This window comes from Pyrus communis, chromosome 5 (genome assembly GCF_041283825.1).
Source record: "Pyrus communis isolate YQ-2024b chromosome 5, ASM4128382v1, whole genome shotgun sequence".
Classification (NCBI taxonomy): domain Eukaryota; kingdom Viridiplantae; phylum Streptophyta; class Magnoliopsida; order Rosales; family Rosaceae; genus Pyrus; species Pyrus communis.
In genome coordinates, this window is record NC_142569.1 from 1,960,097 (window position 1) to 1,978,438 (window position 18,342).

General features: G+C 38.1%; 3 protein-coding genes across 4 annotated transcripts; 1 reads left to right on the forward strand and 2 right to left on the reverse strand.

The window, feature by feature from the left end:
- Positions 1 to 4,715: 4,715 nt before the first annotated feature.
- Positions 4,716 to 6,883, reverse strand: LOC137726278 (uncharacterized). Its single transcript, XM_068465181.2, has one exon. It carries the CDS (start codon positions 6,644 to 6,646, stop codon positions 4,889 to 4,891), a length of 1,758 nt encoding a protein of 585 aa, XP_068321282.2. The 5' UTR covers positions 6,647 to 6,883; the 3' UTR covers positions 4,716 to 4,888.
- A 6,531-nt stretch (positions 6,884 to 13,414) lies between these two features.
- On the forward strand, positions 13,415 to 14,333 carry LOC137726136 (dynein light chain 1, cytoplasmic-like). The gene is made up of 2 exons (XM_068465014.2): positions 13,415 to 13,644; positions 13,744 to 14,333. Exons 1-2 carry the CDS (start codon positions 13,507 to 13,509, stop codon positions 13,933 to 13,935), a joined length of 330 nt encoding a protein of 109 aa, XP_068321115.2. The 5' UTR covers positions 13,415 to 13,506; the 3' UTR covers positions 13,936 to 14,333.
- A 14-nt stretch (positions 14,334 to 14,347) lies between these two features.
- On the reverse strand, positions 14,348 to 17,646 carry LOC137726135 (protein TRANSPORT INHIBITOR RESPONSE 1). 2 transcript variants are annotated; one of them, XM_068465013.2, is made up of 4 exons: positions 16,840 to 17,646; positions 15,926 to 16,421; positions 14,857 to 15,663; positions 14,348 to 14,710 (listed from the first exon to the last, which is right to left on the reverse strand). In XM_068465013.2, the coding sequence occupies exons 1-3, from the start codon at positions 17,289 to 17,291 to the stop codon at positions 14,905 to 14,907; spliced, it is 1,707 nt and encodes a 568-aa protein (XP_068321114.2). In that variant the 5' UTR covers positions 17,292 to 17,646; the 3' UTR covers positions 14,348 to 14,710; positions 14,857 to 14,904. The 2 variants fall into 2 exon arrangements, with proteins under 2 accessions (XP_068321114.2, XP_088549830.1); XM_088693704.1 differs by having other exon boundaries at positions 14,348 to 14,722; positions 16,840 to 17,433.
- Positions 17,647 to 18,342: the final 696 nt, after the last annotated feature.

The window sequence follows — 18,342 nt, forward strand, 5'->3', positions numbered from 1 at the left end:
TACTCATTTTTGAGTAGCCAAACATTGCTCTATATTGTCATCACTTTTAAGTTTTAACAAACATTGAGAGAATTAGGATTTCCAACTTACTGTCTATCCTTCAAATCCTCTCTCCTTTCTTCTTCTCTCACTTTTTTCTTTGTCTTTCTTTCTTTACAAAAAAACTAATAAAAGATATTATCGTGACTTAATCGTAAGCGTTCAAATAAACTAAAGCTAGAGGGAAGGAAAAATGAGAAAGAAGAGAGTCTGGATCCGAAACTTTTCTATGAGATTAAGGAATAGCTTATGACTCACCTCCACAAAATAAGTAGATTAATCCTAAAAATTAGTTAATTAATTAGATTTCATATATAGTTGTAGCAACTGTAAACGCCCAGCATGAGGAGCCACACTAGATTGTTACTTTGTCTAAGCATCTCTTCCGTTTTAGCTTTTCTTTAATCTTCATTCTCTCTTCCCTTTTCTTTTCTTTTCTTTATACCAAATATTTTAGCATGAATATCAACATTTAAATATAAAAAGCATTTGGCTATTTATGTAAAAATATTAATCTTTTAATTATAAATTATAAGTTATACTGTAGGCTATATATATAGACACACACACACAACCAACGGACATGGAAGAGCCTAATCTTCTAAACTCTCCATGTCCAATTGGCCATGCATTTATCTCTTTTCTTTTCTCGCTCAACGTGCATGCAATTTTCCCCATCTTATTTAAACATGATAAGATAGATAAATATGGAGTCGACAGTCGAGTGTTTTCCTTTGAAGTCAGCTTCCAGAAATACCAGAAAAGAATAAATTCTGAAAAAAATTATATTCAAAGTCAACCAACATGGCATGAGATGTTGAGACCGTCACATTAATTTATTTAGTTATGTAGTTTGAACTTGGTAGCTGTAACTGTAAGTATGGCTGATCCTAGGACGTAGAACATGGACCCAACGGAACAAAAGTTGAGAATATGACAAGACAGTCTCAATATGATTTGTATGTACCAATTTGTTAGTTGATGATACGCATTAGTCTCGTCGATTCCTTTAAACGTACGCTGTTATGCATGAGAAGATTTGTATGTACCAATTTGTTAGTTGATGATATGCATTAGTCTCATCGATTCCTTTTAAACGTATGGTGCTATGCATGAGAAGTTTTTTTTAGCGTAATTGTCAAACTGTCATATAATATTACTAGTTCATTCGTATTATATAACATAAAATCATGATATATCAACTATATCGTGCATCTATTTAATTGTAATATTACGTAATTGTCTGGTCTGTCATATTAAAATCTCCTCCTTATGAATGAACATATCAAGGTTGTTACAAGATAGTCGTGCACATTTATGGTTCTCCTCCATGCCTTTTGACTAGAGGATGGACCTATCAGTACAACCAGCACGAGAGTTGAAATTTGGTTGCACCCAAAGCCACTTAATTTGTTCTCTTTTGTTTAAAAAACCTCAAATAGCAAGTAAAATTATCTCTAAAGGAGATGTCAAATTTTAAACAAAAAATTTAAATTTGAAGGCTGATGTGGCATTCTAATCTTTTTATAAATTTTATTCTCCACCCGATATGTCAAATTTAAACTATTATTTACTTTTTATAATTATTTTTAAAACAAAAAAATAATTAATAATGGAGAAAAGTATTTATTCATAACTAGAACTAGATTAAAACCCTAGACGATAGTGTTGAGGTTTTGCAGCCGTGCATCTCTCTACCACCCATCATTCTCAGATCTCGTCTCCCTCACCTCTCTACCACCCATAATACAAATGATAAAGTGTTGAGGTTTTGCAGCCGCAGTGCTGCTGTTGCCGTTGCTGCTCCAAGTGTCGGTGCGGCTGCCCCAGCTGCCGCTGCTCTTGCAGCATAACAGAAGAAGGAAGAACCCAAGGAAGAGAGTGATAACGATATGGGATTCAACTTGTTTGATTAGGAGTTCCTTCCAGCAAGATGTAATCCAATGTTCAGTTTGATGGTTTTTAGTACTTTGAGATTAGTTTTCTTTTTGGCTGATATGCAGTGGTGATGGAGAAATTGTCAAGACTGCTGGAGTTCTGCGGAACAAATCCTGATTTAAATAATTAAGCTGCTGTCAAATTTGATAACATCTTCTCTTGTTGACATTCCATGTCATGCCACATAGGAATTGACACATTGGTTGGAAAACACTTGTATTGTCTTTTTATTACGGTTATTGCTGATGTGGTCATTTTAAGGAGATCCTCTAAGGTAGCATATAATTAAGACCAAAAGTTGAGCTTAATTAATGACGTGATTAGAACTTGATAATCTAATTAATACTGCTTCCCCTTTTCCAAGAACAGTTATAAGATAATTTTTTTGCAAGGATCAAAAGCCCCTTGAATTAATTAACTCAAGCGAATTATAAAGACTTGTATATTTTAAACAAATTTTTATACTGTACAGAGAACGAGAGACGTAGACAGAGGCATGAAGACAATGTCAAATCCAGAGGACTGTAAATACAATATATATATATATATATATATATATATATATATAGATATATAATACTTGAAAAATATTTTTTATGTAACGGTTTCCGATGAATTTATAATGTAAAAGTTATTGTATGTGCACTAATTCTTTCGTGGAATTTATGTGTCATTATAGATTGTAAAATTGTTGATTAAAAAGTAATTTTTGCAAGGGAAGTGTTATTGGCACAAAATCTCTCTCTACACTCATCACTAGTGTATTTTTCTTTACTATTATAGAAGATTTAGAATAAAAAAATGAGATTTTTGGAGTGTTAATAATAATTCCCTTCTACAAAAGCTTGTACTTTCAAGTTTTTTTCCCTGAACGTAGTAAAAAAAACATTTTTAATCATTATCGAAACAATTTCAAACGAGTTCTAAAACATGATTACCATACCATCTTACGTTTCCACATTTATTTCATAAAACAATTCAAATCGTCTTCTCCAAAGGCAAAATATTATTTTATGCCCCATATATTCTTCTTTGGAAAAAGGCCTATAGATTCAAAAGAAAACTAATAAAAATGGCTTGAAAATTTTGAGTTTTAACGAAAATGACAAAATAAAGGATAATGAATAGTACCATAATTGACTTTTTAGTGTAAAAATGTGATTTTTTTTTTTTTTTTTAAGTTCTCTAGATTCAATTATCCATTTTCAACTTGGCCATTGGGCTTCCGACTTGTGTGTTTCCTTTGGGCTTCTCTAGTCTCTGTCAAAGCTCAAACAGCCCAAACCTGGGCCCTTGGAGGCTGTTAACTAACTTACATCTCGCTCTAGTTTCCTCCACACCAATCTTTGTTTGCTTGTATTATTTTCTTCTGAGACAGGAAAACACATTACCCTGGTGAACTTCGCATGCATTTGATATAATGTATTTTAACGCGAGTGATATTGGTGAAGGAGAAACTCCGACATAAAATTTTAATTTCATAGATAAATGTTCTTAACCAATTGAACTATAAAACGCTTTGCATGACTAAACGAATAAGATGAAACTTACAAGTCCTCTTCATTAAGTTGGACTACTAGTTGTCCAAGTCCATGTACCCTACCAAAATATTTCCTAATACACAATCCCCCTTCTGTAACAAATAATTAGCAATTTTTTTCCTTCCACCAAGACTTGATAAAACACTTAAAAGGACAGACGTTTTGAGAAAATCTAATTTGTAATTAACTCGACTCCCATTTGATTCTATTTATCGACTGATTGATTATTCTAGATATAGCGTCACCCTCTAATTAAAGCTTTGAGCTCTTAAAATCAGAGGCTTAAAGCCTAAAATTGAAACAAGTAGCTAGTTCTAAGCTAGAATTCTAAAGTTAAAAATTTGATTTGTGATTCTACAGCCTAAAGCAATCAACTACGTCAAAGAATGAGATCAAAACCAAGCAAAATCATAGTTTAACAGAATGAATGTCTTTAACAAGAAATTGACAGAAGAGACAATGGCATACATAGGACAAGCAAATCCAGCAGGAAACTTGATCTATCACTATCTTTTGTGTCCACAGAGGGTAAATGAAGTAGACCATGGCAGCCTTGCCTCTACTCTTCACATGCCCCTTTGGGAGTTCATGGCTTTCCCATGTGCTCCTTCCTAATAATACACAACCTAAATATTATATAACCCATCCCCATCTCACTTAAACTAAATGCAATTGCAATTGCATTCTCGTCATTCATTCATTCTTTGGCACATTGCTGCCACTACATGCATCAACAATATCTTAAACAAATATATTGTAGTAGCAAGTTGGACGTAGTCAAGTTGGTTAGGGCAGAGTCGAATCGCCCTCCTTATAATTTATATTAAATTAGAATTATCGCTCAAATAAAAGAAGGCTTTTTAATAAAAATGGTCATGAGATTGTCATAACTCTACACTTTTGGTCCCTGAGAATTAAAATCAATAGAACTGGTCGATGAGATTGTCCATCGTCAATCTTTTTTGTCATTCTTTGAAAAATCTTCGTTAAATTGAAGAAACCACCAAATTAAGGAGATGGGTTGATTTGACAAAAATACCGTGAAGGACCAAATGATTGAGGGTGAACAATCACAGTGACGGCTTCTATCGATTTTAAATCTCAGAAACCAAAATAAAGAGTTATGTCAATCTTATGAACTGTTCCGAATCAAGATGAAATTTGGACAATCTTATGTATACAATATTGACAAGAAGATGATGTGAAAGAGGATAATAAAGATGAAATTTGGAGTTCCAACTTGGGCTTGACAAACAAGTAAATACTTGGAAAAACCCTTTTATGCAGATATACAAGTTATGAACAAAAATTGCAAACAAAAATTAAATGAAAATTATATAAAGACAAAAACCCTACATTTGATTCAAGAATCAACGCCAGATTCCACTCAACATGCTACGAAATCTGTTTGTGGATAACTTCTTGACAAGCTTCTTGGCATCCGAAACTTGATCTTCTGCAAGTTTTTCGATGTTTTTCAAGTAACCCGAATGCGCAATCTTCCTCCTCCCACCGTTGCAGCTCGTCAGCGACATCAAAATGGAGAACAAGGGCTTCGTGTTGCCCGAATTTACTTGCTCCGGATCGAACCGCTGCAAAAGGAGGCGCATGTTGCGATCATCCTGCACGAATCGTTTTCTATTTTTCGGGACTGAGACCATGTTCGACAGCGCCTCAGCCGCCATTTCTCGAACCTCAAACGACTTTGAATCGAGGAAATTGACCAGCTCCGTCATGAAATTTGCATCCCCCATTGCCTTATTGGCCTCCTCTGATTTCCCACACATCCTGATCGCCACTTTTAGCGCTAGTTCTTGAATCGAAACCTCCCCATTTCGTAGGAAGAACATGAGCTGATCAACAAAACCGTACTTGATCAGAACACTAATCGAACTCGCATTCCAAAAAGACAAATTCTCTATTGCCCTCAATGCCGTCTCCCTCACTTTACAAGAACAAGCCACCGATCGAGGCTCCAAAACGCGAACCAACGCTCGAATTCCGCCCTCTTTCGCCACCATAATCCGAATTGCCTCGTCCCCAGAAGCAATGTTTTGCAGAAACTCAATCGAATTGATCTGCAAGACTTCGTCTTTTGACCTTGTGAGCCTGATAAACGTCGAAATTACACCTCCTTCAACCATGAATCTCTTGATTTCTTCAACGCCAACAAGATTTTTGAGTGCCCCGCAAGCAGGACCAACCAATTCTGATCTGATTTCGCCGCCATCGCCGCCGGAACATAACTTAAGCAGAGCCGTGACTCCGCCGTGAGCTGAAATAGACCACCCATTATCCGAATTTTCAGTTAATCTCTGTAAGCTCTTTGCAGCTTCTTCTTTCCCAACCTCACTCCCACACTCCAAAACCCGAATCAACGGCGCGATAATCCCGGCTTCGATCAGAACAACCTTGTACGAACGAAACCCAGAAATAACAGAAACAATCTTTGCAGCCAACTCTTGGATTTCAACCTCATGCGAAAAATCAAGAAAACTAATCAGTAAATGCACAATCACGCTATGTTCAACGACGACTTTAACATACTTGTCGTCTTCCACGACAGCCTCGTGCAGATTAAGCAACGCCAGTCGTTTCATCTCCGCGTCGCCAATCTTCATCCTCGTCATCAAGTCTCTGACGTAGAACCTCATGTCGTCTCTGCAAGCTCCGTTGCCGGGCCTCGAAACGACGATCGCGAACCGCCGTGTCAAAACGCCAGCGTTGTAAACCTCCGATAGGTTTCTTGCGTGAAGATCGAGTCTTGCGGAAAGCATGTCCAAGTCGCTCTGCATCAGGAGCTTCCCGCTGTACGAAAGATCGACGCAGCGACGAGCGAGGTCGTGACACTCGTTGACCGTCTTCCATGTATTCGACACAATGCCTGAGACAGCAGGGTTTTCGCTGGCCTCGCAGTTTTGTACGGCCACTAGGCCGGAGTTCAAATCTTCGAGCTTGGTCCTTATCGTTTTCCATTTCGCTGCAAAGATTTTTATGGAATAAGAAAGCGAAATCAGAGATGTAATGGACTCGATAATTCGCCGGAGACTTGATTCACCGGAGGAAGATTCCGACGAGTTTTGGCTCTGCTCTGTTTCTTTGGCTCCCTGCTTCTCTTCTTCCCCCATTGTTGCTCTCACTGGTTTTGAAATCAACCCATCTGGAAATAGCGAAGTGACCGGATCCCGGCGAGATGGGTACGAATATTCCGGCAAATTTGATCGGAATTGGAAACGGAATGGAATCTAGTTGACGATCTTACCGTGAACAGACAGAGAGGCTCTGACTTCTCCCATCTTTCTCCTGGTTCTGTACTTATCCCCGGTTTGGCAGCTGATCCATTGAATTGGACTTTAGTGCGAAATTACATGATTGACCTTACGGGCGGGTGTGTAAGTGGAATACGAGTGGGGGATTTAAGAGGGGCAATTTTGTAAGTACACTGGGGATAAGAAATCTGTTGGAAGTTGGCGCTTATTCAAAGGAGGTGGTAGTAAATCATTGTATTTTATCTAACACAATTTAAATATGTTTTTAGGGGCTATTCAGCCACTATTGGTGGTTAAAACTTTTAAGCAATGCTTACATTATGCATATGTATGGATTTGTTTAATTATTTATTCTAGAAGAGTTTTGGCTTATTTTAGCTATGTTTTCTGAAACTTCATTCCAATCTCATTTTACTTCTTAAAACTCAAAAATCGTCATTTTACTCTCTGAAACTCGATTTCAATATCACTTTGTCTCATGAAGCTCAAAAGACGTCACTTTACTCTCTGAAACTCGATTTTTATCTCATTTTACTCTCTAAAACTCAAAACTCGCAATTTTACTCCTTAAAATTCAAAAGTTGCTCTATATTGCCTTATATCTGTTTTTTTAGAATAAGTGGGATCATCATCGAGTTCCAGGGAGCAAAGAGCAGCTTTTGAGTTTCAAAGGGAAAAGTGGAACTGAAATCGAACCATAGAGCAAAGTAACGACTTTAAGTTTCATAAGAGAAAGTAAGATCAAAATCGAGTTTTAGAAGAGTAGTGAAAAATAAGTCTTCATAGTAAAAGCATTTAAATATGGGAACTTTAATGAAAAGCTCCCGGTACTGTTTACTTTAACGAAAAATCATATTTTTATACTAAAAAGTCAATGATGGTATTATTCACTTTACCCTTCATTTTGTCATTATCGTTAAAACTTAAAATTTTCAAGTCATTTTCATTAGTTTTTCTTTTAAATATACTAAGGTGCAACCATTTAACCATCATAATTCACAACACTCAATTGTCAAATTTTCGCTTTTATCATCTAATTATTGGAGCAACCTTTGAATATTTTGTGACTGGGTATTAGAAGCAAACACGTTTGAATACCTGTTGAAATTTTAGAAGCAAACACCTCGCATGTTCTTCGTCAAGTTTAATTGTAAAGTACTAAAGTGCTGGAATAAGCGTTTTTCCTTGAGTGTCCAAAAAAATTCTAAACAAACACTAAGTTGTTTAGAGCGTTCGCAACTTACATTTTTGAAAAATAAAAAAGAGAAAAGCCCGCTAGATTTTATCTTTTTATTACCTTTCTTCTAACTTGTAATATTACTCCGAATCTTTTAGTATAACTGGTTTATACTTTCACTTGGCAGCTATAGCAAAAAGGAATATTCTTTGTTTTATTTCTTTTTTGGGTAATATTCTAAAGATGTATTTTTTGTCAAAAGAGCATAAGCATACCATAGACAAAGAAAAATATATAAAATGATCACCTTGTAAAATGACTACAAGATGTGACAGTTCAAACTTTGAGATAATATGGAATCAATGCTTTTAACAAAAATTTCATCTTTTATTTTTTATTTTTTACTTTTTTTTATGGAAAGAAAAAAGAAAAAAAAAGAAGAATGTTTGGGTTGAGTTCACGAGTAGGGATTGAGATCTTCTCTAAATCTCATACTACAGAATTTGCAAACCGAGTAATTTAGAGGTAAATTAATGAGATAAGCTAATAAGAACTGTAAAATTTAAATTAAATAGTCCTAATTGTTGGATCAGTTGTCCTTGAAATGTGATGGATCCCACGAGTAGGAGAAGTATTATGGTAAGAAATTTCCGTGGTTGGACCTTTATCAACTTTTAACTTTATACACTTTTTTAAGTAGTAATGGAGAAATTAATTCTGATCACCTACTAAAAATTTATTGATTAGGACAACTATATTTATTTTGTGGCAGAGTAGGGCAAGCATGAGCAAAACAAGAGACAGACTAAGCTGTACGTATATAAATACTTTGTAAGAAACTTAACTGGAATTCTTATGGACCACCCTTAAAATAACGAGAATCTTGTGGGGTAACGATCTTATCGTCATAATATGTTCTTAGTCCAATTATCATAGTACAAGTGGACGACAAAATTAACCAATTTGTTGCTATATTTCATAATCTTATGATATATTATCGGTAAATATATTCACGTATTGTAATATCACGTAGCAGTATGCACTAAAAATCTTCGGAGCACTATTTGATTAGGTGAAAAGGTGAAAAGGAAAAAAGTAGGTTAGGTTTGAAAACTCATAGCATGGGGATAGATGACAATGCCCTCCCACCGCACCCCACCCCACCATGTGAAGACCTTTGTTGGAAGCCTCGAGGAAGGGGCTTCTTAATTTCTTTACAAATTTTTGAAAAGAAAGATGCTTCTGTTCTATTCTATAACCCTTTTGCACTGAAAAATAATGAGAGGAGCTTACAAAAAAAGCCAAAAGCTGCTTTTTTCAAGAAAATGCGAAAAGCAAAGCGTGAAAGGTATTGAGCATGCTTACATAATAAATTATGGGATAAGATTTTTGGAAGCATTTATCATGGTTGTTCATGGAAAGGGAAAAATGGGAGACCTGTGTTGCACTTGCACAGATAAAACCCTAGCTAGAAGATGACAAGTGAGAGGAAAACAAAAATCAATGACCCATGATGTGATTAGGCGTCTAAGTACATGACAAAAAACTTGTTATTATATTCGACAAGTTACGGATTATTTTTATCTTATTTTGTGATGATACTAAGATTGGGATTCATTCCGGATTCCTTTCATCCGGATCGTTCGGATCTCTTAATTCTGAAGCTGGAGAGAGAGATGAAACAGAGGGAAGAAGATGAACAAGGAAGAAGATAGAAGAAGATGAACACGAGAAGAGGAAGGTGAAAGTGAACAGACAATTAATTCTTGGTCGTTCGATTTTTTGTTGAATAAACAGAATTGGAGGATTCCGATGAAAAGGATCCAGAGAGGATTCTATTCCATGATAGTCACTATGATTATTTGCAACAAAAGTTTAAGAATATGATTTGGTTTTAATTAATCATGGTTCTTTCTTTGATCAAGTTGTTTTATGTGGGGTAATGATATAGGCATAAACCCCTTTTTGGGTCTCCAATCTTTTGAACTTTCTATTCTTCTTAGGCCACCATGCTTCCACATTGAATCTATCGAAAAAGGAGCAATAATCAGCTGCAGATTTTGGCCCTTCAGCATAATTGAATCTGCACATGGTCATCACAACTTAAGCCACACTGCTAGGACCCCATATGTTACAATGTTACATGGCACATTACAATTGACCCATTCATCTCTACCAAGTATGCTACTTTCTTAATTTTAATCGTTATTTATCTACTGTCGAGAAAATTTCTATATCAGTAAAGGTGGAGGGATTCAAACTTGAGACTCTTTTGACATTAGGAAAGAAATAACTCTAAAGAAGTTATGGCTCATTTTTGTTTATTTATATAAAAAAAGACTTCTACTCATAAACATCTTTTTTTTTTTTTTTTTAATTTTATTTTATATATATATATATATATAATGTTTTTATTAGAAACGCATTGAAATAAGCACCTCGCAACCGCTTCATGGCCGACCTGCAACTACGTTTCTAGTTATCAAAAAATACTTTTAGCTCTTTCAAAAGGAGTTTCAACATCAGTTTAGTTGGTATCTTAAGCATGCATAACCCTAGTACGTATGTGGGTTGTGTTATGTAGCCAGCCAGGTCGGTGGCATAAGATTCTAGATAGAGGGTATGCTAATACGTTGGTTGTTTAATGGTGATAAAGTGTTAGGTAGAAATGCCATGTGGATTGCATAAGCTCGAAAGTGATTGCTTTGCATTGTTGGGACACCTTTGAGTATGGAACAAGTGAAATCCAATACGACTAGCTAGTAGGCTAGAAGCACAGTCGAAATATATACCTTAGCTTTGAAGAGAAAAGTACATAAAAACAATATGGCAGTATCATCAGATCTCATCCATCTACTCCATTGCAATGCTGGTGATGATCAACTAGCTAGCTAGCTTAGGTGACTCATAAGACAAGAATTTGGATCCTCTCCATACTTTAGTGTCTAGGGCCTAAGGACCAAAAAATTCGAACTCTTGGTTTGTGTAAAAGAGTAATCGGAGTTCCTGGTTTGTGTGAAGTGAATTTACGGAATAAGTTAATGGGGATTGTCGTATTCAGTTTGACTGGTTTAAATATGCATAATCTTTAGGCTCCACATAGTGAGATCCAAAGTAAATTTCTGTCCATAAGATAAAACACATTGCTTTGATAAAGTTAAACCGATTTGGTGATTGTAAACCCTAATTCCCACGTAGGAAACAACAAACCGTAATTCCCATAGGAAAGAAATGTGTTCCACGAAACCCTAAGTCTCTAGCCATTATCTTCTTGCATCCAAAAGCACTCCGAATTTAACCCTAATTAGGATACACAATGCATGGAACCGCGATCCAATCGAGCACCGATTCGAAAATGTTTACGTGGTACTGTACTCAAGTGTTTAAACATGTTGGTGTTAGGTGTTAATCACCTCTTTCGTTTTCTTGAAAGTAGCCCTATGCTTTTGTAGACTCGGACGTTCTACATCTTACGTTCCAAGAAAATGATGTGCGACTTAGTGATCATGCATGGGACCATGCAGCATTGCCTAAAAGATTCATATATGTGTTTGTGTGTGTATATATGTATTTATGGTTATAATTATTTGCTCAAAATTTGAATGGGACTGCAGACCAGAATTTACTTTTATTATATAATGAAAGGGTGATACTAGATTAGGTGAATCGAACTATACATAAGGTTTAATCGCTAACTATAATAGTAACCTTACTCTCTAAACCTGCACAAGGTGGTTAGAAAGAACCAAGACCTCGGAATGAACCATCAACTACAAAGTATGCTACTTTATTCTTGCTTAGAGCGATTAGAAAGGACTAAAACCTCTAATAGAATACAAAAGTTTGAACTTTAACAGACGTTTCAAATTATTTTTTACAGAAGCAAACATTATTATCCATGAACTTCATTTGTGTGTATTTTTTATGCATCTAATCAAATCTTTGTGGCAATTATAATTTTCAAGACATGATACATCACAACAATAGACCTCTTACCAAACCATATTTACCACCTCTAAGTTATTATAATTAGACTCTTGTGATGAATTCTTAGTCATGAGCTGCCCCACAAAATCTAAGTATGGCACTGTTAATTATTAAAGAATCTGATTTCCTTCCAAACTTCCCAAAAAAACACCGAGTGAATTAGCATTTGATGAAAACTATAATTCCCTTAATTTGTTTCGTCATGCCCATCCTGGATTTGAGTTTGCTAATTTGCTAAACACCCCTAGAAGGAGAAAGATCGGAATCGACACTTGGGCCGGAACTCATAAGGTCATTTCCAACCAAAGGGTCCAGAAGGCCAGAAGGTCGAAAATAGCCTGAAAACCGTCTCCAATCGAGAGATAGGCTAGAGGGCTGTGGAATTTAAGAGGGCCCCACGGAATCGGAGAAGGCTAGAGGGCTGGCTGCATGCAGCCAGCTCGGGGCTGCATGCAGTCAACGGCTAGCTGACGTCAGCATGATGTCAGCTACTAACGGCTAGCTGACGTCACTTAGCCGTTGAATTTGAATTTAAGTTGTAGTTTTTAAATAACAAATTATATTTGACCCTTTGGCCCTCGGTTGGAGATGACCTAAGGGACGATTGATCGTTAGGACGACATATTCTTAGCCATTCGTAATTTATGTCTTTGTACATTTCCATCACTCTCTTCACGTGAAATCACCTTCTGGGAAATATATATATATATTTAGAGTTCGAGTTTTGAAACTAACAACAAATCTGCATGAAGTGGCTGCACATCTAAAAGCCCAGTTACATCATATATACCTTAATTGATAATTAGAGGCTGAAGACTTGCTATTGATGTTTGGAGGAACGGAATCCAGGACCTATCGTAATCCTGAAACCAAATCTAGAACCTATCCTAAACCCAACTCATTTCCGCTAAATTTAGTGATGATTTTTTAGGCTGACACTTCTCTAGTAAAAGGGCCACTTGTTTTTTCAATAAAGTGCATATAGAGGCCTTTGATCCAGAACAACACAAGTGGATAATTGCTGTATTTTTATCATCAACCCGAACCAATGACAAGCTATAGGTTCTTGGATCAACAAAAAAGGAAAAAAAAAGAAAAGAAAACAAGAGTGTAGGCAAATAGACAACTGACCATCAACCTCAGAACACCATCCTTGAATTTCACAGAAGTATCTTATTTGTACAACCATAAACGTCCTGCATCTCCGAGATAATGTGGACCCCGAATCGAAAACTGCCCCTCGCTACGGCAGACTTGAGCAATTGATCGAACAAGATGCGAGATCCTGTACACAAGAAATGCATCTTCTTCCATGCCCCATCATCCATGACACAATCAGCTTGTCTGTTTCCTGACCACCTGGCTTTATTCCTTTGCATTATTCTTTGATGACCACACGCGGCATGGAGAGTACCACATAGAAATGTGAAGTTCCCGTTTCGATATAATTCGCTTCACTGCAGCCTTTGCCTTCATTCTAAACTGCCTTATATACCTGCAGCTCTTTCGCGATTTCCCAACTGCAACGGCAGTTCCAGGCAGGTTTTCTGGAGCCATGTTGGAAGGCAAAGCCGTCGTCAATGAGACTGATATGCTTCAAACAATGCAGCAAGACGCTCTCCAGTTAGCTGCAAGGGCTCTCGATAACTTCGATGTCACTGAACCCACTGAGATTGCCCAATTCATAAAGAAGGTCACCTCTCTTTCCTGGATTATCCTGAGCATTGAATCCTCAACAAATCATTTGAAATTCACGTGTTTATTTTTGCCTTCTTTGCTTGTTTCCATGCAGGAATTTGATGACACGTACGGGGTGGGGTGGCAGTGCATCGTAGGAACAGATTTTGGTTCGTTTGTGACGCACAGCCAAGGCTGCTTCATCTATTTCTTCGTCGGTAGCCTTGCATTCTTGCTTTTCAGGGGAACAACCAATCTCGCTGTGGAGACAAATAACATCCTGCCGTTGGAGGCCGTGACGGCATAAGCTCTGCTTCATAAAACTTTGCTTCCTTTTCGTTCTCCTCGAATTTGTATATCAAAAAAATAAATAAATGAACAAATTCCAAGAACTGTAGAGGATATAACGGAGTCTTCTGCAGCCATGAGGCACGGCAACAGACCCAGATTCAGTCGCCTGACGGATAATATTATCACCGTCGGGATCAGAAGGGAAAACACGAAGTTCCTCAAGCAAAGGACTGTTAAAACATATAGGAACTTCAAAGTTCTGTCATCTTGGTGTTGCCGTCTTATGTAAGTCATTCTCGAAAAATTACAATTTATTTGTTTTCATGATCTTTTTTTTCTCAAGAATTATTGTTACTAGTATTCAGGGTTATAAATAATTATACTTAAAAATCATATTGACTTATGAACGAGAAATCAATCCCCACATATTCCAGTAGCAAAGGATTACGAATGTCGTATGTTATTTTTCGAAACATTGTGGTGAGTGAGACTAACTAATCCACAACTCCGATACAAGTATGAAGGATGTGAGACTAGCTAATCCCTAACTCCGATACAAGTATGAAGGAAAATCTACTGCTTCTGCATGTAATTCCTCGACGAACGAGTTGAACCCAAAAGCAAAACTTCTTTCTTATTGTCAATGACTTATTCTACACGCGACCATTCTTGAAGAGCCAATCTCGCTTAATCCTTCTTTGCTTAACTTTGTGAATGGTCAGTGCCTCAAATTCTACTTCAATCCCTCACCTAAAAACGTCTCAGCCATGACTGCATACATCACAAATTCCCTGTTGCACCAGCTGAAATGTTAAAAAGAAAAGAAAAACCAAAATTTATGTACATAGAACGATTCAAATTTCAACTCAAAAGCTGTTTACGAGTTTGTGTGTGTGTGTGTGTGTGTGTGAGAGAGAGAGAGAGAGAGAGAGAGTACCATGTATTTTGTAAGGTTCAAAGAGTGAGCACAAAAGCTGCTCAGTCTTCAGAAGGTGAGAACAAAAGCCGGGGCATCCTTTCTTGGCCCGGCAATAGAACGGTAAACATAGACTTTATCAGCCTGACTGTCATCACCAATTTCATCATCCTTCATCACCTCAACATTCAACCTCGGCACCTTACTTGCCAATGACCGACAGGCATTCATTGTCACAAGGCAGGCTGACATCCAAAGTGACCTCATAGATTCATATTTCTCTAAACCTGAGAGCAAAGCTGCGTCCCCAAACGGGCAGTCCCGTATCTCAAGTTTCTTGAGCTTGGGGCAACCATTCATCACGTACTGCATCCCCTGATCACTGTCTCCAGCGAAGGCTACTGAAAGGTATTCCAAATTCTTGGCATATTTCCCAATGTATTCAAATGTAAGGTCAGTCAGTAAACCTGAAACGGAAAGCCTTTCGAGTTTAGTGCAAGTCTTCACCACCGCACCAAAAGCCTCATCCATAGGCTCACCCGTCAGGTGATCTGGTTTTGCTGGGGTCATTATGCAGAGACGGAAGTGGGTTATATCAGGGCAGTTTTGTGCAACAGTTGCTACAGCGGCATTAGTCATCTGCCAACAAAAGTAGAGGACATAGCGGAGTCTTGGACAGCCATTGGACACAGCAACAAACCCAGATCCAGTCACCCCATCAACAATATCATCTCCATCGGGAGAAGAAGGGAAAACACGGAGTTCCTCAAGCAAAGGACAGTTTGATCCAACAGCCTCCAACCCTTGGTCTTCCACTGTGTCCAGCACCTGCAGAAAAAATTTGATATTAAGAGTTAGCACCTACAGTCAACATGTACCATGTCATTGTTGTGATCAACAAACAGCGATTTCAAAATGCTATTACCTCAATAGATTAACTTTCTCAAAATGAAGAAACTATTATGTCATTGTTGTGATCAACCAATAACGATTTCAAAACCGCTATTGTTTTTCTCGTCTAACTTTATCAGATTAGCTTTCTCAAAATGAAGAACTGTTATATATAAAAAGAAAGAAATGGGGCATTTACCCAAAGGCGCCGGAGATGTGGACAATAAGGAACAAGTTTAGCAAGGTCCCAACTTTGCAAAGTTGCTGCATAGCTCAAATTCAGGAAAGTAAGATTCGTACAGACAGGATACAGAACCGGGAGATAAAGAGCTGTTGCTTGCCATAAACCAGAGACTGCATATAAATTCTTGCAATTGCTAAACACTCTTTCGAGTTCTGAATGCTGAGAGGGTGTGAGCTCTTGCCAGAACGAGCCGGTGCCTAGCTCCAGAAGTTGAGGAGCATGGGTGAGAAGACTTCGTAGTTGGTCCAAGGTTACAGTTTTATTAACCTTTAACACCTTCAGTGATTTGCACCTACTTACAAGACTCTCAAGAGCATCGAAGTCGACATCGGAATTCAGGCAGGAAAAGTTTAGTATTTCCATTGACGTGAAGGTTTCAGGGAAGCAGCTTAACCAGTCTCCACTTTTATCATCGATGTCGTTTTCCTGTATGTCGAGCTCAGTCAAATTCCTGTAAAACCAAATTAGGATGGGATTTAGGTGTTTTCCTCAACAAGTGAAGTTCAGCATAAGCAGTAAAGCATATAGATCAAACAGGCAGATTTTGGGGAGATAGAACGTCATCGGACTACCAGTCTTAGATCTCGGGCATGTTTCGATTGCTTCCTTCTAGAAAAATGTTTCTAAGTATGTTATCACGTAAAACTTGGGGGGTTCTAGATCATAAACGCACTTTCTGAAAAAAGACCCACCATGTCATTGTTCGAAGAGTGCTTTTTCGGAAAGCACTTTGATTTTTAATAAAGGTTTCATTGTCTTCCTAATAAAAGTACTCCTAGTATAAGACTTTCTAAGCAGTAGTGAAAGCGATCTCACAAACCAATCGAAAAAGCACTTAAAAACCAAATCAAAATGAAAAAGACACTTACTTGCAGTCAGTGGCAATGGCTTCAAGGCCATCGGTGCTGAACCCGTCACAGCTGAGCAGCGACAGAGCTTTGAACCCAGCAAAAGAAGCAGCCAAGAACTCAAGGCTCTCATCACTCACCGTCATCCTCTTCAGCCTCAGCTCCTCGAGCTGCGGGTATTCAGCAGCGAACACCTCCAGCCACGGCCGAACGTCGCCGCCCCAATTCGGAGGCACCAGATTGAAGTCCGAGAACCGCGGCCTCCCCTTCAGGGTCACGCTTCGGATGTTGGGAAACCGCAGGGTCACGATCTCCGGCGACACGGAGTAGCAGTTTCCAATGAAGACGTGGCGGCGAGAGTGGCGCTCCACGTCGTACCAGTCCTTGCAGACCAGCGAGACGGAGCTCCGGTCCTTGGGTGACGTGACCAGGTTCAGCACCTGCACCAGAACCTTCTTTCTTTGGGAATCCATGCAAGGGAGAGGGAGGTCTAAGTGTGGTGGAAGCTGTGAGAAATGGTGTGGAAATCCGGATGTGAGAGGAGAAGAAAAGGTTGGAGCGAGAGTGATGAACGGGAGGTTGATGTAGCGAAGAAGGAGAGAGAAGATCAAGAGAGTGGAGCATTATACCAGTGGCAGTAGCACCGCAGAGGAAATATAACTAAACCTTTGGTTAATTTTTAATCACGGTAATTAGAGGACTTTCGAAGCAACAAAAATATTATTGTTACGGTATTTCTACTCGTTTTATTTGCGTCTCCAACGTTTTTTAAAACCTTGTTAATAATTGACTTAAAATACTTTTATCGTCACCGTAATATTTCGAGTTAGTTTAAGTTGCGTTGCTTTAAACACCAATTAACCTAGTGTAGGTAGATTCTCCTTCCTTAAACATCATTCGCGGTGTCATGTCGAAAGTGGAGTGGAGACTTATCTTGAGCTCCCACTATGTCCCCCAGAGCTAAAACAAACCCATGTTCTTCCAACGGCCTTCTTTTCTGGGTGTCCATATAAAATATCGGTGTCTGTTGTTTGTCGGCAACGTTTCACGTGGCGGCACTGCGAGAGAAGTAAGCCACAAGCTCCGCACTTTGTTGTTAATGCGTCACCAAGTGGATCTTATATCTTGGTTCAGCTTACATTGCACATAGCACCAAGTTTAGTGCTAAGCACAACACATTTTGAGTGGGCCAGTAACAAAAAGCACCTATTAGTGTCAGTTGATAAGCTTAATTCATTGAACGTAAGGGTGAAATCAAGAGTGTTTACATAAGTGGGCAGTGGTTTTTGTTGGATGATGTAGGTAGGGACGGACTTACATTGGAACCAAGGTGAGCTCAGGACCACCATCAAAGGAGGTCTCATAATCACCATCAATGTGATCTCAGGACCACCTAGAGTCTGAAAACTATGCAAGTGAATATTATCCGACGACCCTCTGAATGTTTGGTAAAAATTCCTATTGTGCCTATTAAGTGTTTGATGTAATGTATGCTAGGTATCTCTCAACAGGTTACGCTGTCAG

Coding starts and splice junctions, on each gene's coding strand:
- LOC137726278 (XM_068465181.2), bottom strand. CDS start 6,646: ATGGGGGAAGAAGAGAAGCAGGGAGCCAAAGAAACAGAGCAGAGCCAA.
- LOC137726136 (XM_068465014.2), top strand. CDS start 13,507: ATGTTGGAAGGCAAAGCCGTCGTCAATGAGACTGATATGCTTCAAACA. Junction 13,645..13,743: donor TTGCCCAATTCATAAAGAAG/GTCACCTCTCTT, acceptor GTTTCCATGCAG/GAATTTGATGACACGTACGG.
- LOC137726135 (XM_068465013.2), bottom strand. CDS start 17,291: ATGGATTCCCAAAGAAAGAAGGTTCTGGTGCAGGTGCTGAACCTGGTC. Junction 16,422..16,839: donor GCCATTGCCACTGACTGCAA/GTAAGTGTCTTT, acceptor TTGGTTTTACAG/GAATTTGACTGAGCTCGACA. Junction 15,664..15,925: donor CACATCTCCGGCGCCTTTGG/GTAAATGCCCCA, acceptor TTTTTTCTGCAG/GTGCTGGACACAGTGGAAGA.